Source organism: Betta splendens, chromosome 7 (assembly GCF_900634795.4).
Source record: "Betta splendens chromosome 7, fBetSpl5.4, whole genome shotgun sequence".
In the NCBI taxonomy this organism is placed as follows: Eukaryota; Metazoa; Chordata; class Actinopteri; order Anabantiformes; family Osphronemidae; genus Betta; species Betta splendens.
Genome location: NC_040887.2, coordinates 17,298,290 through 17,319,300, shown reverse-complemented (window position 1 = coordinate 17,319,300; position 21,011 = coordinate 17,298,290). Strand labels below are relative to the sequence as shown.

Here is a 21,011-nt window from a genome sequence, read left to right as displayed (position 1 = left end):
CTTTCTCATCTCCTTCTCACTCCAAATCCCCATGAGGGCTCTCAGGGAGATGTTCATCAGACCTCAGTGGGAACATTACAGTATGACAGAGCCCTCATCCGCTTTGTATAAACAACACTGACGCTTTTTTTTTGGGCTTCAGTCTGAAAACAAGCAATGGATGGAAAGCCTGATTTGAAAGAAACACAGCAGTATAACTGTTGTCATCACACCTCCACTGTGTTGCCTGGTGTGATGTAGAACAATCTGCTGATGAGCTGCAGATTGACTCTGCGTCTGATTCCCAGAGTGTTGGAGTCGTTGCATTGGGCTTAGGTTATGCTTAGTTTGCTAAAGCCACACTTTCACAGTGTTTCATACAGTGAAAGTTCATTGTTGCTTTTCTGTCCTAAATATCACTCTATGTTAAGCTGAGACATTAGGCTCCTTGTGGACCTGCTTGTTCTGCGCAGACATTCATCAAGCTGCCATCATTCTAACCCGTTATTTAAGTGAACTCCTGTAATTGCTGTGAAGTACCGGCATCATCTGTGTGATTGTGGCTGGCGCTGCCTCGTAACCTAGAGGAGGATCAGACTTTCTGGATGAAAGAACGATGCTCCTGGGGAAAATCCTGGGATCTCTTCATTTTTAAATTAAACAATTAGACAGCAGGCAAAGCTGCAGCGCAGCCCTGTTGTCTCCCAGGATATGCTGCCTGGGCTTGACACAGGATATTGCTGACATTAAAGAAAACCTTGATCGTAATAAAACCAAATGTCATTGTGTCCCGTAGCTTCATGTATCCATCCTTTGGTCTTTGAGCCCCTTGACATTTTAGGAACTTATCAGGATGCGTGTAAGGAAGCGTCAGAGCTTGGAGATGAGATGAGAGTTGCTGACAGACAGGAAGGAGCTCATGATGAGTAAAGCTAAGACAGAGCATGAAAAGTAGACAATTGGTTATTTGTAATAAGCATTCATATTAGTATGTTTATTCTGATTCGTCAACAAAAGTTTTCCATTTAACAGATGATGTTAGATGGAAGATGGAAAAAACAACTGACTGGCAGGTTGTCTGTAAAGTTCTTCAACTCCTACTATCAAGTAAAGTACAGGCTTTCGTTTGGAGCCATTTCTTATTTTAAAAAAGTCCTTAGAAAATTCCATTTCAGCGCATCGAAATGGAAAAGTGGCGTGACAGCAGGAGGTCGGCCTCTCGGCGAGAAGCCACCTTTTGTTGCTGTTGTTGTTGTGACCTGTGATTTGACCCACTGCATCAAATTTACCAGGAAACAGGGCTGATGCCGTGATGGAGGGTTTTATTTTTATGTTGGGAGAGATTCTAACCACGTGCCTTTCTGCCCACACAGACATTGACGAGTGCTCTTTTGATCGAGCCTGCGACCACTCCTGTGTCAACTCTGCCGGCAGCTTCCAGTGCCTCTGTCACAAAGGCTACGTCCTGTACGGCCTGGCCCACTGTGGAGGTGAGCGTGTCCACCACCCTTCACTGCATCCTTCATCCTTCAGGTTGAGCCTCCGTTAGTCCTCCTCATCCTTGGTCACAATAGAAGTGGATTAATGTTGATTTCACATGACAGAGCAGGCTTGAATGAAATCCCAGCAGCTTATCACTGGAGCACAGCTTCAGCTTTTACATGCAAACATTAAGACTCAGCTTTACATTAGATTAATATGATACTATAAGTGATTTTATTTGTAGTCTATGTGTTTGTGTTTATGACTTGCTTCATTCGAGCTGATTGCTTTTCATGTCTTTGATTCGCGGTCGGTGTGATTCTAGGACATGTCCTGTCCTGCAGCTGCATAAAAACTGCATGTAACTAAACGCACTCTGATAGATTCCACCATTTTTTAAACTCTGCAAGTTGGTTTTGAAATGAACAGAAAACAGGTGGCTGCCTGGAAGGCAGGAAATCAATCAGGGATCGTACGCTACACTTGGCAGTGATGCAGAGTGTCGACAATTTGTGCCGCAGTTAATGGACGAAAACATGAAAAGCCGTAGTTATGGTCCTTCAAGGTGGAGTGTGACGATGTCCATCAAGCAGGAGCAGGTACCTCCTGCACTCTGGTGCTGAACAGATAAGAGGAGCAGCCTTTGGTGTCAGGAGGAGGTGCGTCAGATCTGCCTGGCAGGCGGCGAGAGACCCGCCACAGCACATCAGGGTGCTGCGGCGGGCCTTTGATGGAGTGTATATCTCTAGTTAGAATCTGCTGCTGTCTCTAGCACCTCGGGCCTCACACTAGTTAGAAAAGACACGGAGAGAAAGTCAGCATGTGCACTCGAAAAACGCAGATTTGCCGCCATCCGCTCGATGTTTTTTGTTTGTAGTTTGACAGGTTTACTGATCAGGAATGCTGCTACAGAATGTAGAATAAGGAATGTTACAGAGACGGTACAAGCAGAGCGCTGCTCTCCGTTACACCATCAAATGACTTCAGGTTCCTTGCTTCATCCAGCCATCTTCTCTGTTCTTCTCTGCTCCCTTCGTTGTATCTGTATCAGCGCAAGGGATAAAAGCAGCCAAATTGGATTTTTAAAGCTATTTACTCACATGATGGACTGTGATCAGGCCACACTCAGCTGCTGGGACAAGGAGATGGTCAGGCATAAGTGACTCTGTGCCATTGTGAAGAGAGCTGCTGATGAATGATTTCCCGTCTCGCTTTTCATCTATGTTGTCGGAACTGTTGGATAACCTCAACAGATTTATGACGATCCGTGTTGTACCTCCCTCGCTCCCTGCCACAGCCAAGGTTATGTTATTCCCTGTGTGGTTTATCAACAGAAATATAGCTGCCAAACATCCCAGAAAGCTGTGCTCAGTGTTTAACAATAGACTCACCCTAAACAAACCCAATTAGGTCAGTGACCTGCTGTCAAGCATTGTGCCTAGGCCTGTCAGCATTCTTCCCAAGTGAGAGTATATCCAGCCATTCTCCCTCTCAGCTACAAAAACAATCCACTCATTTTCTGCTTATCTGGAAAGAAAACAGACTCGGAGCTGTTGTGACTAAATACTTTGTTTTACCTAACTTGATCCAGTTTGCATTGACCTCAACAGAAACGCTTTCCTCTTTACCGACACAGCGAAGAAATCTGAGAGAAGAGGAGGAGACACTTAGGAAAGCACGCAACAGTTAGAGATGAAGAATTTCCACCTTAAACTCTCACTGTGATGTTGTTTGCACTGGGGATTCACAGTCGATGAATAAGCATGCAAGATCGATTTAAAATTTAAAGATGGCGACATTTCCATGAACCCTCAGCTCATTCTGAAATTCCCACTCAATGACACAAAGCATTTGTTGAGTTTAAATGTCAGCTTGCGTGTTTTTCTGGTTTTCTTGCTGGCACTTATCTGCTCTGTTCTGTAAGAACATTCAAAGAAACTCATCTATTTGGTTACATGTCGAGTATGGGAGGAACAAAGGAGACAAAACAACGGTTGCTGGCGGATGAGCTCAGCCTCCATCAGACTTTCATTAGAGCTCTTTGTCCTTTTAAATTGAGTGCTTTGATGCGGCGCATCTCTCACAACGTTTCCAGGCAGCTTTGGCGACACATCAACACAGCACTCCTGATGAAGTCATCATCATCTTGTGGGAGCGCAGCAGCACGTACTTTGCTTTTAATCAGGCTGAATAATTAAACAAGATCAGGGAGAGCATTTCAGATCATCAGTCACTCTTTAAAGTCCCAGCAACTCATTTTCTGTCAGTGTCAGTTGTCATTTGTACCATCAGTACTGTTTAGTGGTCAGAACTAAATGCCTGCTGGAAAAAGTTATGAATTATTGCTTAGGCACAAGTTTTTGTTTTTTTTTGCTCAGGGAGCTCAGGCATTTTGGCCATGAAAAGAAAGAAGACATCAGAACGAGGCATCACTTATATTTTTATTGTCAACAATATCTAAATGTGAATTTCTGACAGGATGAACTGAACTGACCTCACAGCATCTCGTGATTCGCAGCTGTGCTGTTGCTTCAGGAGTTGTTCTCATTCTCTGTATGTGTTTTCACAGACATTGATGAATGCAGTATAAATCGCGGAGGTTGTAAATACAGCTGCATAAACACACTGGGGAGCTATGAGTGTACCTGTCCTCCAGGCTACAAGCTGCACTGGAATAAGAAAGACTGTATTGGTATGTGACAGCACTGCCCCCTAGTGGATAAACCACCAACATGCACACAGACAGTCAGTGATTCATTTGTGGCTGTTATGTTCTCTCAGAGCTAGTGAAGTGTCCTCCTGGACTGGTGGCACCAAAGGCCACTCTGACCTGCAGCAAGACGGGCAAGAAGGAGAGCTGCTCCCTCACCTGCGCCTCCAAAGCCCACTATCTAGCAGGTAGGTGTCTTAAAACGCCACAACGGCCTCTCGAACCCAGAGTCTGAGCTCATTCTCCATTCTGCAGAGTCTGACAACAGCTACTCAGTCAGCTGTGGGATCCCTATTCTCAGAGGGAAGTCTCCTGCCAGGCTCAACTCCAGCAGCAGCCAGAGCTGCATAGGTTCGCTGCCCTCTCCTGTCTCACGCACGTATTAAATGCAGCATGATGAAGCCACACAGATGGTCTGTGCTCCGTCCCACTGTTGCTGTGTTTGTCTGTAGAGACTTTGGCTCCTCCAGTGAAGCAGACGGCTTCTTTCAAGATTAAAAATGCCAAATGCCACCTGCACCCAAAACTGTCTGGCCGTACTGAGGACAGAGGTCGAACACTAGGCCCCGGTACGTGTTTGTGTATAGAAATATGAAATTATGCGTCTGCGTCTATTATTGGCCACTGGCTCATGTATTTACCAACCACAGGCGGTGGGCAGCCATGCAGCAACTGCCTGGTGACGTTCGTCAACCTCAAATGTGACTCCTCCAAGAAAGCCAAAGGGCGACGCGCACGAAACCCAGCCAACAAAGAAGTAACGCGCATCACGTTGGAGCTGGAAGCTGAGGTCAAACCTGGAGACACCACAGGTCGGTCGTGTGCTTTAGAGCCAAGATGTGTGAGCAACGATTTCACAGGATTCTCTGTAGTGACTGACGTGTGCTTATCAAAACGCAGGCAGTTGCAACCTCAGCTGCCTGAGACAGCGCATGGAGAAGCAGGTCAAGACTTATATCAAGGCCCTGAAGAAGTCCATCAACCAGGAGCGCTTCCTGATCCGGGTCGCTGGTCTGGAGTACGAGGTTGCCCAAAAGCTCCCTCAGGCTGCTCCCATTCAGGAGAATTGTGGCCCGGGCTGGGAGCGGGACAGTGGCCGATGTGGTAAGACTGAAGAGCAGCAAATGCTTTAGATATGGAAACGACATTGAGAACTCCATATGAGAAGATCTTTAACTGCTATGTCAGTCATTAATTGAATCATTTGACAGACAGATTGCTACAGCAGATGTTTTTGGCTACATACTGTACTTAATTGATCTGTGGATGTTCCCTCAGTCAGATGCCTGTCGGGGTCTTACTATCACGGCGAGCAGGAGCGCTGTGTCCCATGTCCACCCGGCACCTTCCAGGAGAAGGAGGGGCAGCTGGCCTGTGACCTGTGTCCTGGCAGTGACGGACACGGGCCTGTCGGGGCACGAAACATCTCCTCGTGTGCAGGTAGCCACCGGCGCTTCAAAGCCCCAGAGACAACGTGTGTTTGTTTGGTGGTAAAACCAGGCTCTCCCCTTTGTCCCATCACACCCAGGCCAGTGTCCGACCGGGTCCTTCTCCAGCGATGGGTTCAAACCCTGCCAGCCGTGCCCACAGGGGAGCTACCAGCCAGACTTGGGACGGACCCTGTGCTTCCCCTGTGGGGGAGGCCTGAGCACCAAGCGGGAAGGCGCCAGTTCTTTTCATGACTGTGAAGTCAAAGGTCAGCATTTGCTCTTTTATCCTGAAAATCCTCTCTTATGTGCGAAAGCGTCCTCACAGCTGGGTTTTCCTCTTCGCCTGGCAGTTCAGTGTTCTCCAGGCCACTACTACAATACTACGGTGCACAGGTGCATCCGTTGCCCAGTGGGCACCTACCAGACAGAGTTCAGACAGAACTACTGCATTTCCTGCCCTGGGAACACCACCACTGACTTTGATGGTGCCACGAGTGTCTCCCAATGCAAGAGTGAGTGCGAAAATTGCTGAATTGAGTTTTTGCCATGTTTGAGCTGGAACCTGATATGTTCTGATTCCAGACAGGCAATGTGGTGGAGAGATGGGTGAGTTCATGGGTTACATTGAGTCGCCTAACTATCCCGGTAATTACCCTGCTAATGTGGAGTGTATCTGGAACATCAACCCACCCAGCAAGCGCAAGATCCTCATCGTGGTGCCGGAGATTTTCCTGCCCTCGGAAGACGAGTGCGGTGACGTGTTGGTTATGAGGAAGAACTGTGAGACCTTTTTACTGTTACAGTTATTGTTCACACAGACAGTCGCACAGGTAACCCGATATGTCCTCGTGTCATTAAGGGTCCGCTACTTCCATCACCACCTATGAGACATGTCAGACGTACGAGCGGCCCATCGCCTTCACGGCTCGCTCCAGACGTCTCTGGATTAACTTTAAGTCCAATGAAGCCAACAGCGCCAGAGGGTTTCAGATCCCCTACGTCACCTATGATGGTAGGGGATTCGTGATTCCTGTGTGCCCCTGTAGCAGGTTACCAGTAATCTAATGAGGCATCTTGTTGCATCCTGTGTTGTTTTTCCACGTCCAGAGGATTATGAGCAGCTGGTGGAGGACATAGTGCGAGATGGACGACTGTACGCCTCAGAAAACCATCAAGAGATTCTCAAGGTTTGCTGTTTTATTACTCATACATCATTCATGTGACTGGAGTCTAATGAGTCAGGTAATGCCTTAATCCTGATAATATCTGATGTTGACATTTTGTGGCATTGTGTAATTAAGAGAAGGATTTAATGTGATACTAATACCTGACACCTGTTTGTTCTTCACTATAGGATAAAAAGCTGATTAAGACTCTGTTCGATGTGCTGGCTCACCCCAACAACTACTTCAAGTACACCACTCGGGAGTCCAATGAGATGCTCCCTCGCTCCTTCATTCGCCTCATAAGCAGCAAAGTGTCAGCTTTCCTGCGGCCATACAACTAAAGGGCACACGGCTGCTGATGTTCTGGATCGCGCCCCTCCCCGACGTCCCCGCCACCTTACAGACCACGCCACATGACTTCCACAGGGCTTACTGTACGAAGGCACACCCTCTCTGATTTTCACATAGACTTTGACAATACTATGCAGGCCTGAGAAATACTGAACGTTAATTGTGTTTTAGGTTTTGTTGTGAGGTTCTTTTCAGTGCCGGTCTGCCGTCTCGAGCTTAAGCATTTAGTGGGGATGTAGAGTATGTGAGTGGGTTTGGTTTCCATTGTGTCATGCAATGAAACCACAGAACAAAACAACAGTAGAGACGCTATTTCAGACGCTAGGAGTGACGTTTGGTGTGTGGTTAGAGCTTGTTGTGTTTGCTTAAAGGACTGACTGCACCCGTTAAGTATGACTGTAAGTGTTGTTTCGTGTTGTGTGACCCGGGTCCATCCTCAGTAGCTATGTGCCGTCCGTGAGGAGGACCACCTGTTAAATTCACATGTTCCAGCTCATTCCAAGCTTTACTGTATTTGTGCTCTTAGAGCAGCGTCCAACTGTTAAAACAGTTTAAATTTGCTCCAAAATGCTCCATTTGTTACAACCTTCCATTCCTGTTGCTCTTTCTCGACTTAAAGCAAATACACGGTGGAGATGATGTGATGTTTAGTGGAACACGTCTCAGTGAGATAGAGAGAAATGAATGTCTCGGAGGGACATTATGTTTGCTGCTTCTTACAAAAGGTCACTTTAATTCTTCAGTCTCATTGTCTTCCTCACCTCCTCTACACACTAATAGTCTAAAGGGTCTAGCTCACAGTCTGAAGCTCTATGATGATACACTCATTGCCGTCTGTGGACCATTTGATCTTGTCCTGTAAATAATTGAATACTGTAAGTTTGACTTCTTAAATCCTGATTTGATGCCAGAAATCCCTTGGTGTCCCTGCTGCCTGTCCATATTACATCCAAATCAGGTCTGTTCACACACCCACTCACATCTGGTTTTAATTAAGAAAGCTCCAAAAAGGTTAGGGTCACATCTCGTGCACTAGACTTTGAACTCATCATCCTACCTTTTGTAGTGCAACGTGCAATGAATGGAAATTCACACCATAACTTTGTGACCCACAACAAAGCTTGTGAAATTGTGATAAATACTAGTTACTAGAGGCGTCGTTGTTGTTATTCAGAGGAAGTGTGAGAAATGTTAAGTCTGTTAGAATGTAAGGAAATATTTGAGTATTTGATGTGTAAAAACATTTCAGAAAGCAACAACAAAAACAGGGTAAAGTTATTTAAGTTTAGGAAGAATACCTGTTGGGATCTGCCAAATAGTTGTGACTGAAAACACACTTCTTTGTTGATGAACTGCTCCCGTCAGGTTTTTACTTGTCATTAATAGTAGTGGTTTTAAGGGAGTATGTCTGACTTGATGGCACAAGGAGGTGGTTTTCCTATAATCTTCCCATAGGCCTGAATCAGTAGAGACTGACACGTATTAATCCCAGCCTGTTTGCCGGTGCCATGGATCAAATGGCTGTTTTGGGGAAAGAAGTCCTCATTTGTGTAAATACATTAGAATATAAATTAAGGGAAAGTACAACTCGTGCAAGCCGGAGTCACAGTACCTGAGCTAAAGGATGACAAAGGGAACTTGGCCACAGCGCTGGGCCGTGACCAACCAAACATCCTCTGCCCGTTTGTCAGATTAGTTACTTTTATCTGGACGGCGCCGTTGTGCAGTGTCCTGGCACCCCACACACACACACACACACACACACACACCTATCAGAGTTAGCTTCTTTCCTGCAATATACATTGTTTTATTTCTTTTATAATTGTTGCCTTGTAATGAGAGTTTGCTATGATGTATCATAGAGTTGATAATTATATTTGCACTTGAATTGTTATTGCTCATGTAAAGAAATGTCTGGATTTTGTATTGTCTTTTTAAATGAATGGAATCGGTGTTATTTCTTATTTTCTTGTAAACTGCTCACTCACCGTTTAGTCCATAGAGATGAAACACATAACATTATCAGCTGTAAAAATAACTATGTACAGAGAGGTCAATGGAACAAGTTTGTACTTGTTACTGCCCCAAACACTTATTAAATAAACATACTGTACTTCAGCTTCACTTCAAAGAAACTTTAATGTCTGTATGATGAGGTTATGTGCAAATAAAAAAACATTACTAGTGAATTATTACAGATTTAAGGAATAATAATTTGAACATGCTAGTGGAGCTTATACGTTTAATCATGTTGTCTTAGATTCAGGTTGAGTCATTGTACGGGTTCCTCTCTACTACACTTCTTTCATCACATTCTATTACACTTTTTTCACATTATATACTATACCAGGACAACTCTAAGGGGCCCAAGTGCAAGTCACAAACAAACAAAAAGACGAAACACAACAACATTAACAGGAAACACGACGACATTAACAGAAAACATGACGACGTTAACACAATGTTTAAACATTACGGAAAGGGTAGAGCCCAGGTCTTGTTTCTGATTGGTCACAAGCTAAGTCAGTCTAATTTTAATTTCCCGAGCTAAAAGCGTGGCTATGCTGCGCTAATCCAAATATTAAGGGCTATTTACCAAAGGATTTTATCGGAGACAGGTCTTAAAGAAACGCCGCTGCCATTTACAGCTGCCTGGAGACTGAATAACGTGGTTGATGCTTGGATAGAAGCTTGAAACAGACTCCGTGTTAAAACTATTTAAATTCTTGGTTAACTGAATCTGCAAGGATCTCTAAATAGTAAGTCTTTCTAACAAACGATTCGTGAGTTAATGAGGCCAAACTAAGTACTGTACTGTATGGGGCAGCTTATATACTGAGCTGAAACTTGTCTAAGTGCCAACTACCTTGTTCGGTAGCCAAACAACTGTTCAGGCCCGCGAAGTCCTGATAAGATCGCTCTTTCCACATCATCTTAAAGAGTAGACTCCGTCCAACTGAGTCCTGCTTCTCTTAGTTTTGTTTGAATAGACATTTAATGTTAAAATATGTTGACAGCATGTCGAGGCTTGCATCCAACGAAAACCTTTTATGAATAGCCCTCAATTTTATGATCATCTATTAACATTCAGTTCAAGTTGAATTACTGCACAGCAAACTCTAGGCTTTGAAATTAACTCAATTTTACTATATGTGTCCATGTGAGACCACTGAACAAACTGTAGAGCTGAGTTGCTGTAACTTCTGGTCTCATTTTAATCTGAAATCCCGTGGAATTGAATTTCCTCTGCCATACAGTAATATTTATAACTTAAGTATCACTCTTTAATAGCCTAATGCCTCAGATTGAGTTTACAAGTTACAAACCTTAGTTTGTAAGTTACCAGTTAAAGCAGCTGCTGTAATGGCAGATAAACTGGAAAATGTGTTCTTTAACATACCTATCTGGCATTAACTAAAAATAAAACAATTTAGACCTGTGTCTATGTCAAATTACCCTGCATTTGGTTGCAGAAAACAATTTTACTGGAAACGGGCATATAGACTGACAAAATAGGAACATAGTTCAGAAGTCAGCTCTGTCCCGGGCTGTGCTCTGGATGCAATACAGGAGGTGGGTGACAGAAGGGTCCTGGCAAAGCCGACATCTATTCTGGACCTTGACTTTCACCCACTGCAGGACACACCTTCTGATCTGGGGAGCAGCTTCTGTGACAGACTGATCCACCCTTGCTGTGTGAAGGAGATCTTTGCTCTTTGCTGCAATTAGACTGTACAATAAGCACCTACAGTACCTGTACATCACACACACTCACTAGAGCCAGTTGTAAAACTAGCCATTATAATCAGCTTTCTTTATTACGTTACTGTATATTATCAGCTCTTCCTTCTGTTTCTGTTATCAAAGCAGGTGAAACAATTTCCCTCTGGGAAGTTTTTTAATCGAATCTCTAATAGAAGATGGCTTGTTTCCATCTTGGCGAAGAACAGGGAGGTCTACCTGATTACTTTCTATATCTGTATGAGACCAGTAGAACCAGTAAGATGCTGTTTTTACGCCAAAAAGTGATTAAGGCTAATAGTTTTTTTTTTTTTTATCAAAAATTCATTCAGTTTAACTTTGAGTTCTGTTGAGTTACATTTACAGATTTAATAAACATACAGTTCATTTGACCACTTTCAGGTTATCTGAAAGTTGAGTCACAATAACTTTGTGCAGAGGTTAATGGAACAATTAGTACTTGTTACTGCCCAGAACGCTTATCAAATAAACATACTGTACTTCAGCTTTACTTCAAAAAAACTTTAATGTCTGTATGATGAGGTTGTGTGCAAATTAAAAAGCATCATTAGTGAATTATTAAAGAATAATGGTTTGCTAGATGCTATGGTTTGCTAATAATGGTAATGCTAGTGTAGCTTATATTCATCCACCCCTGGCTGCTGGTTTTACTACATTTAACCAGATTGTATTAGATTCAGGTTCAGCCATTGTACGGTTTCCTCCAATATCTGCCAGAATCTGAAGGAGGAAAAACATGATATTGCAGAAGTTACATCTAGTAAACTGTTATCATTTATTTAGCTGAGGATTGTTACAGTACTTACACCCTGGAAGACATTCGGGGAGTTTAGGAAGCCAGTGGCCACTAGAACCACAGGTGACAGATTTTGGGCCTCTGATGACGAACCCTGAGAGACACTCAAACTGCACAGTCTCCCTGTACCGATACAGGTCGTTGGCTGGAGCCCTCCAGACGCCGTTGGGCACATTTGGATACGGACATGTGATTTCTGCTGGAAAAAGGAAACTGACGAGGTCATTATTCTGGTTAAAATGAACATGATACAATGATTGATGTGTTTCTAGTACTTGTCTGGACCTTGACATGTAGGCGGCGATCCGCTCCATGTCCCATCAGCTCCACATACAATGCTCTTCTCTCCTATAAGGGTTCCCACCAGGCACCGGTAGCGCACAGCAGTCCTGTAGGTGTACGACTCCTCTATGAGATCCATGATCACTGCATTTGCCACTTGTGGAGGCTCTGGACATGCGGCAGCTGGAGGAGACACAGGCATTTGGGAATGAGAGAGCAAAGCCAGGACGGTTCAAATCCACAAAACAAAATGTTTACATCTTGCTGCACCTTCACATTCGGAAACACGTCCATCCCAGCCGTGACTCGTGCAGGTTCTGGTTGCCTTTCCTACCAGAGTAAAGCTGATGTCAGGATGAATAAAAGGTCAGCAGTCAGCAGTGGAAACAGGAAATCAAGCATTAATTTGAAAAAAGAAGAAGCACTGAAGGCTTGCTCACCCCTCGTCACACACAGCTGTAGCCTTGTCTCCAAACTCCACTCCAGTGTACGTGAAATGACCATTGAGAATCTCTCCCGCGGAGCCACACAACTTTCCTTTTGTGGATGAAAAACAAGGGTAAAAACCTCACAAAAAAATAGCTTTGGAGACAAAGCAGACGTTAAACAATTTTACCAAACAGTAGAAGCAACTTTAAGAAACATCACACAAAAAGTGACTGAGGAAACAGAAGTTCTTACGTTCGCATTTAAGATTAAGTCCTGACCACCTTCCATTTCTGCACATGCGATACCGTGAACCGCCTGCGGCCACGTACCCGGCCCCACACATGTACTGGACCCTGGTACCAGAAGGGAAGGATGTCATCACAATGTACTTGTCAGTGAGGACGGCGTTGGAGTTGGGAGCGGCTGGAGGCACCTCACATCCACCTGCTGGACGAAGACGGGACGAAGAGGTCACATTTCTACCCACGTGCTTCACTAAATGGGTGATCGTTGGCACACAGCACAGGTGGACTTACTGGGTTTGTTACCCGACACTGGACTTTTATCAGCCAACTTCGTAGTGCTATCAGGTGAGGGCAGGCACCGGGGGGCTCCAGGCCACCACTGGCCATCGGGGCCACATGTGACCTGCTGAGCCCCATCCAACGTGAAACCTTGCCTACAGGTGAAGGTCGCGTTGTCTCCCACTCGGTAAATGGAGGCATCTCTGGCCCTCACAGAGTTGGTCACCACAGGAGCAGAGCAGGTGGTCTCCCCCACTGACCAAAAGACAGCGCAATTAACATAAAAATACATTTTCTCATCAGTCGTCAGAACAAATCTATAAATCTGTTTCCTCTATTTTAAATAGATTTGAGTAATTTCATTCAAATTTTGCAATATTTCATTTAAGGAACTAGTCTTGCTTCCACCGTGCCTGTAAAAATTCAAGGTCCTGTGCAAATGTGTACACGCTGGAGATACATACCAGACCAGACCGCCTGCTCCGAGGTTAGTTTGGCAAAATTCAAAAAGAACATCATGCAGTATAAAAATAATTATCTTGTCAGAAATGTCGCGAATCATTTGGGAGATGAAACAAACATCTTCACATTCCAGTAGCAGGAATAGTTTCCTTATTATATAACCTCACTGTACTGTAGGTGAATATGACACATAACGGTGGCTCACCTTCACAGGTCGGACGTTCTCCACTCCAGCCAGATTTCTTGCACGTCAAATAGTTCAGTCCTTTCAGAGTGTATCTGCCAACATGGACACACAGTGAAGTCAACACAAACACAGAGCCAGTTTTCTATGAGCCTCTTTGGCCACAACTTACCCCTTATCACACACCGCTTTGACCCTCTCCCCAATGTATGACTCTCCTTCATAGACGAACTGGCCGTTAGACAGCTCCCCGGCGTTGCCACATGATCTTTCTGGAAGGAATCGCACATGATAAGCACAATGTAGAATTAACTTCATTTATCACGAGACCATAAACATGCTGCAGTGACTCCTTGCCAGCATCCAGAGAGTCCCTGAGCAAAGTGTGTCTGTTGCAGTCACAACAGCTTCAACAAATTTCACTGTTGTTGCAACACAGGGATCAAAATAAGACAAAGCTGCCATTTGATAAAGATGGTATGATATCGGACAAATGAAGCACTTATGTGATGATGTGTATCAGAAATACTTTTGCAAATGGTCCCATCCTCAGTTTACAGTGAGACGACTCCCACTGGGAATGGATGAATATTTCCTTATTTACAAAGCAAACTTCCAGCAAGTCTGCAAAAACCAAAGCCTCATAACTTAAAGCAACAGATATAAAATGTGTCTATAATAAATTTAAAAAATAATTTACATGTCCAAACGTCAAGGAAACAGCTCTAGGTCATAGCCTAGGTGGATTAAACACTCTTAGGGAGTATTTGTAGGTTTACCTCAGTGTCACACGTGGACGCTAGTTGACGTCAGGCTGCTTCGGACGTCTTAAAACTGTTTAAAGCTGTTCAGATCCCGGATTAGCTCCGCGACACTGCTTCAGATCAGCTCTGACAAACCAGTTTGCTGTTGGACGGGAGAGACAGGAACTGAATAAACACTTACTCTCACACTTCAGGCTCAGTTTGGTCCATTCTCCGGATTCCAAGCACTGCACAGCTCTGCTGCCTCTGACTGCGGTGAAGTCCTCTGCGCAGTTGAAATAAACCTTCTCTCCTTGGCTGAACGTCTGCTTCTGTGCGAATTTCCTGTCCAGGCTGATGTGTGGATACGCAAAGGGAGGCGGACATCGCTTTGATACCTGAGCTGCGTGTTTTACCAAGATCAACAACCATCAGTGAAAATGTGACAACAACCGCAACGTGCAAAAAGTTGTTTCACAGTTTATTCACCTGAAGCAAACAGGACAAAGGATAAGGCCAGAATATTCCACATCACAGACTTCATGATTGTGCGTCGTGTTCGATGCGAAGACAAATTATGTGGAGCAACTGGAGGATCAGTTATTTATACTGTAGGAGGGAGGGCGACGACACGTGGAACGCTGCTTGTTGACTGGGCTTCTTCCCAGCCCCGACTCCGGCTCCGTGGTTTCGTCATCGTTGATAAATCTGTTTTGATTGTTAGCTAACGAATTTCCTGTATTTGTGGTTGAACCCATGGGTTTTTTCCTCCGCGTCGCATTTAGTCACTTTAGTCATTTAAGTTATTTTAACCAAAGAGACTTACAGGACGAGTGACGGACATAATGGAGTGAGTGGAATTTGAGAATCAGAAGAACAAGAATAAACTGCTGAGCTGAACCACAGACACCACATCTGTGGCGACGTAGTAGCAATAGTACAGATCTGCAATCTGATATTTAGACATAAAAATGTGGAAAACGTAGTCTATATGTAATTAAAGACTAAATCCTAGAAAACAAACAGGGTTTTGTTCACAGATAAATGCTCTCCCCTCATCCCTCCTGACTGACCATCATCTCATAGAGAAGACAGACTGTTACACCAGGAGAGAGCAGAGCAGCGGAAGGACAACAGTCCGACACCAGGACCTGCAGCTTCAAACGTCCGAATAAACCTGGAGCAGGACCTGGTGTCTTTCCAAATGGTCAGCGGGTTTCCTTCATAAAGGCCCAACCTGAGCTCACAACCATCAGCAGCTGCACTGGCTCATCAACTGCGGTCAAGTGAGCCGTCGTTCGTTCATCCGTCGTTCAGCCAGCCGCGCTTCAGAAACTTCTTGCGCCCGTATTACGCGCTTTACAGCAGAACACAAAACACGCTCGTCGCGACTTCCTCTTTTCATAGCGACACGTCTGGTTTGTTCAAAATATGGAAAAATACGAAACAAAATATTGCATATATAGAAAAACTGTCGCCTAATAAAGATGTGTGTACTTTTACTGTAAAATTAAGCACTTATTAGTATTCAAAACTACCATGTCATACTGTGAAACTTTTATAATTAATAACTTAACTTTGGTGCATAGTTCCAGGCTCAGACCACTTTCCCCTTGTTCTACTAGAAGTGTACTATCACCACACAAAGATTCTTGTTTTTTTACTGTATAGTTTAGGATTTATTAGTATTCAAACCTACCAGGTCCTACAGTAACTGTACGGGCCATATAGTCAACTTTAATCATTAATAACTTGACTTTGGTGCATAGTTCCAGGCCCAGACCACTTTCCCCTTGTTCTACTAGAGGTGTACTATCACCCCACAAAGAACTGTATATTTTTACTGTATAGTTTTGGATTTATTAGTATTCAAATCTACCATGTCATACTGTAATACAGTCAACTTTGATCATTAATAACTTGACTTTGGTGTATAGTTCCAGGCTCAGACCAATTTCCCACTGATCTACTAGAAGTGTACTATCACCACACAAAGATTTGTGTATTTTTACTGTATAGTTTAGGATTTATTAGTATTCAAAACTACCAGTTCATACTGTAACTGTATAGGCCGTATAGTCAACTTTAATCCTTAATAACTTGACATTGGTGCATAGTTCCAGGCCCAGACCACTTTCCCCTTGTTCTATTAGAGGTGTACTACCACCCCACAAACATCTGTGTATTTTTACTGTATAGTTTAGGATTTATTAGTATTTAAAACTACCATGTCATACTGTAATAGAGTCAACTTTGAAAATCAATAACTTGACTTCGGTGCATAGTTCCAGGCCCAGACCACTTTCCCTTTGTTCTACTAGAAGTGTACTATCACCACACAAAGATTTGTGTATTTGTAGTGTATAGTTTAGGATTTATTAGTATTTAAAACTACCATGTCATACTGTAATACTCTATGGGCCTTATATTCAACTATGATGATGAATAACTTGACTTTAGTGCATAATGCCAGGCCCGGATTATGTCACTTTTCATATAAAAAACTGAGTGAGGCTAGGCACACACACATTAAATCCTCTTATTAACATCTGTTAGGACTCCAAAGTGTGACTTTTAATATTAAAACTAAATGTTTAATGTTTATATAAAGTCATGGAACAGTCAAAAACTGAATATTTGTGTGAAACGAGGTGTTTGTGTGCCTGAATGACCCCGGGAGCTATGTTGTCGGGGGCTAAATGCCCCTGGTAGGGTCTCCCAAGGCAAACAGGTCCTGGGCTGGGCTGAACTGGAGGAAGTGTCCGGAGAGAGGGAAGTTTGGAGTTTACTTAGACTGTTGACCCTGTGACCCGTCCCCGGAAAAAGCGGCTGAAAATGGATGGATGGACATATAAATACAGTTTTGTGCCAAAATGAACAAAAATATAAGACAAATAGGATATATCCTGTAACTGTTTTATGGTTGAGGAATTATTTACAAAGACAGCAATTCCAGTATTCAGTTGTTGCTTTCTTGTGTGTGTGTTTTTATCTATTTGTAAGAACTGTGCATGAAACCACCTGCAACAGCCATCACACTGTATCTGTAAAAGGGCACATGAATGACCATTTTATAGCACCTGAATGAAATCGTTATTTGTTCTGATCAAACTATTTTACCATGTCTGGAGTTTGTTTTATCAAAGTTATTGCCGTCTCTGTTCTTGCACATTGTAATATTTAATTTTGAACACTAAAATGTAAATACAAAATGTATATAACCTAACATTGAGGATTAGATTTAATGCAATTATTCTCTCTTCACAATACAGACTTACAATAAAAAACAACAATAAAAAAGAAAGTTACATACTACACTGTTTGTGGTGCAGTACTTATTGGTTTTGTGCTTGACTGTAAGGGCCATATTACAGCATAACATGGTACTACTAAAATCCTAAACCATACAGTAAAAATACACAGATCTTTGTGGGGTGATAGTACACCTCTAGTAGAACAAGGGGAAAGTGGTCTGAGCCTGGAAATATGCACCAAAGTCGAAATATTAATCATCAAAGTTGACTGTATTACAGTGTGACATAGTACTTTCAAGTACTGCTAAATCCTAAACTATACAGTAAAAATACACAGATCTTTGTGTGGTGATAGTACACCTCTAGTAGAACAAGGGGAAAGTGGTCTGGGCCTGGAACTATGCACCAAAGTCAAGTTATTTATGATTAAAGTTGACTATATGGCCCGTACAGTTACAGAATAAATTGGTAAGTTTGAATACTAATAAATCCTAAACTATACAGTAAAAATACACAGATTAGGCGACAGTTTTTCTATATATGCAATATTTTGTTTCGTAGTTTTCCATATTTTGAACAGACCGACGTCTCGCTATGAAAAGAGGAAGTCGCGACGAGCGTGTTTTGTGCTCTGCTGTAAAGCGCGTAATACGGGCGCAAGACGTTTTTGAAGCGCGGCTGGCTGAACGACGGATGAACGAACGACGGCTCACTTGACCGCAGTGGCTCATCAGGGTGCCACCACAGACTTCTTTGAAGGTGTCTTACACACTAGTCTGGGAGATACTCATTATAAACATGCCCAGACACACATCTGACTCATATTGTGTGTATGTGTTTTGTAGCAACACATGTTTTGTCATCTAAAATATATGATTAGAGAGGGAGGAACAATACTAGTAAAAAGATGCTGTCAAAGCCAATCCCATGGAGTCTTCAGTAAAGAACTTTACCCTCATGTTTGTCCAATGAGACATTTGTGACAGATGTAAGAGACACTGAGGTTGGGAGGAAGCATCAACTCTATGGCTTTGACCTGCACCGTGACCATGTGTAGGTCAACCTCTGTCCACCGTCAGTTTCTCTGAGCTGCAGGACCAGACTGTGTTTCCTCCCATTTTGCACATGTTTACACTCCTCAGTGACAAAGCAGCTCTGTCTAAAGATAATGAAATAAATCTCAGCCACAGACCTCTGTGGCCCAAACATTCATGGCCCGAAAGGAACCTTCACCCAATAACAAGACAGTTAAACATGAATGTAATCCACTTCGAGAAATGAGCTGAAACTTATGAGGAAATAAAATGTCTTTACTGTAGCACATTGATAAAAATAACCCCCATGATCTACTTATAAAAATGATAACTAATTACACCAAAAATGTATGTAGTTTATACGTTTTTTTATAGAAGTCGTTTATTAATTTATTCATGTAATTTGTATTTGCTTGCAAAGACGACTTAATGTTTCTATTAACGTTTTAGTAATATCTGTGTGCTCTACTTAACTTTCCAAAGGAGTTCCAGATTACTGTTATTGAATAAAACCTCAGACTTTTAGGTTTCCACATTACTTTGAGTGAAACCTATTTTTTCAAAATCTGCTAGTTTTCAGTTTAAAGTTACGTTTACTCATGTTTTATGATTGGCAACTGTGCATTTATTATATATTATACTTGGAAATATGAACTGTGTAATTGTGCATTATTAAAATCAACTTCAGCCAGGAAAGTTACCACATTTTTTTTATACATGAGCAAACTGTAGTCATAGCATGGTCACATAAATTTAGTATATACCAGCATTTCTAAAATAAAAGCAGTACCAGAATACTGTTTAAAACAACTCATTGGCATTGGAACCTAACTTTTTGTTGCACAACAATATGTATTTCAAATACCAACAGGACATATATAAACAGCACAACATCTCAAACAAGTGCTTTGAACAAGTGCATTGAGAGCAGTTTTAGACCCACAACAACAAAACAAGCTGAAACCATCTACCTAATGTTATCTGGATGCTAAGCGTGTAGGGGGACCTTGAGATTAAGTACCTGGGAGGAGTTTATTAGGGCATAGATAAGGACCATAAGGTTTGCACATGCATGTGCCACATTCAAGAACATCAAAAGAGCACCTCTGTTCCCTCATGATAATACCAGTTTCCTTGGGGAGACCTTGATCCAAGGCTTTAATGACCACAAAGATGTTGAGAACTAAACTAGAAAAGGCCTCTTGGATGCAGCACAGTCAACATCAAAAACCTTCACAAACAGAAAATAAAATGTCAGTCCAGTAAAGTCCAGTAGTATAATTCAACTCAATTTCAATTCAGTTTTATTTTTATAGCGCTAAATCACTAGGTTATCTCAAGGCACTTAGGGTTTAAGACCTTACATAACTAAACCCAACAAATCCCACATACAGCAAGCCTTTAATCACAGCAACAATGGAGACTAAAAACTCCCTCTCTAATGAGGAAGAAACCTCCAGCAGAACCAGTCTGGATGTGGGCGGTCATCTGCCTCGACCAGTTGAAGTGAGGGGAGAGAGAGAGAAAAGAAGCACAACTACTGGAGAGAAAGAGACAAGGTTAGTTAAACATGGAACAATGAAGGGGGGTTATTGGATAGAAGAGATAGAAGGAAACAAAGGAGCTCAGTGTATAAATTAAGTCCCTCAGCAGTCTATGTCAATTGCAGCTTAACTAAGAGATAGTTTAAGGTTTTAAGCCTAATCTTAAAGGTGGAGAGTGTGTCAGGTTCTCTAACCTGAACAGGGAGCTGGTTCCACAGAAGAGGAGCTTGGTAGCTGTGGTGGAAATTTCCAATAAACAAGCAGATGAGAGAGTTGTCTTTGTGAGATTTATTATAAAATAAAGGAAAATAAAAATAATGGGGAAAGCAAATCAAAAACATGGATGTTGGTCGTGTACATCAACAAACCAAAAACCAGCTGGGGAGATCAGAGCATACACCACAAAGGTGTGATGCCAAGAGCCCAAAATCCTCAGGTTGTTTCTGTCTTTTAACCCCTCTCTCCGACTACGGTGGAATGTCTGTGTAGCTCAATTAAATAGCATGCACCATCTCATCCCTGTTGCCGTGTGTGTGGAGATGTTTACATTTTCACACCTGTATCACTGGCGTCTGACTATCAGAGAGCAAGGAGCAGTAAGCCTCAACAGATAGAGAGACACAACTCTCCGGCCTTGGGTTTGGAAGCTAGAGTCCAGAGTCTATCAGGCACAGAAAACCATTGAACAATAGGTAAAATGTCAAATACATAACATAACAGATGCAAGACAAACCATAAGATATTATTTGCAGAACCTATGGAAGAAACTGTTTGTCCATTACAGTAGCTAAAAGCTCTGTCTCCCATTCTACATTTAAAGACTTTGTAAGTGAGTAGGGGAATGTTAACTTCTATCCTACATTTTACATGAAGCCAGTG

The 21,011-nt window shown here is 42.8% G+C and overlaps 2 protein-coding genes across 5 annotated transcripts in view; one reads left to right on the top strand and one right to left on the bottom strand.

Moving 5' to 3' along the window:
- Positions 1-9,307, top strand: part of scube3 (signal peptide, CUB domain, EGF-like 3) — a 52,550-nt gene extending 43,243 nt beyond the window's left edge. For all 3 annotated transcript variants that reach the window (XM_029156283.3, XM_029156284.3, XM_041071537.2), the window contains 14 exons: positions 1,353-1,469; positions 4,031-4,153; positions 4,243-4,359; positions 4,427-4,522; positions 4,624-4,740; positions 4,822-4,983; positions 5,072-5,275; positions 5,450-5,611; positions 5,700-5,867; positions 5,952-6,113; positions 6,184-6,381; positions 6,461-6,613; positions 6,709-6,788; positions 6,956-9,307. In XM_029156283.3, the coding sequence (XP_029012116.1) occupies positions 1,353-1,469; positions 4,031-4,153; positions 4,243-4,359; positions 4,427-4,522; positions 4,624-4,740; positions 4,822-4,983; positions 5,072-5,275; positions 5,450-5,611; positions 5,700-5,867; positions 5,952-6,113; positions 6,184-6,381; positions 6,461-6,613; positions 6,709-6,788; positions 6,956-7,108 (2,012 nt within the window). In that variant the 3' untranslated portion in view covers positions 7,109-9,307. The remainder of the gene's footprint in view (positions 1-1,352; positions 1,470-4,030; positions 4,154-4,242; positions 4,360-4,426; positions 4,523-4,623; positions 4,741-4,821; positions 4,984-5,071; positions 5,276-5,449; positions 5,612-5,699; positions 5,868-5,951; positions 6,114-6,183; positions 6,382-6,460; positions 6,614-6,708; positions 6,789-6,955) is intronic.
- A 2,059-nt stretch (positions 9,308-11,366) lies between these two features.
- LOC114858756 (complement receptor type 1-like) lies at positions 11,367-14,937 on the bottom strand. Of its 2 annotated transcripts, none has more exons than XM_029156285.3 (11): positions 14,790-14,937; positions 14,503-14,703; positions 13,730-13,829; positions 13,579-13,652; positions 12,924-13,166; positions 12,640-12,834; positions 12,399-12,495; positions 12,229-12,302; positions 11,962-12,141; positions 11,687-11,875; positions 11,367-11,600 (listed from the first exon to the last, which is right to left on the bottom strand). In XM_029156285.3, the coding sequence occupies exons 1-11, from the start codon at positions 14,842-14,844 to the stop codon at positions 11,563-11,565; spliced, it is 1,446 nt and encodes a 481-aa protein (XP_029012118.1). In that variant the 5' UTR covers positions 14,845-14,937; the 3' UTR covers positions 11,367-11,562. The 2 variants fall into 2 exon arrangements, with proteins under 2 accessions (XP_029012118.1, XP_029012119.1); XM_029156286.3 differs by having other exon boundaries at positions 11,687-11,872.
- Positions 14,938-21,011: the final 6,074 nt, after the last annotated feature.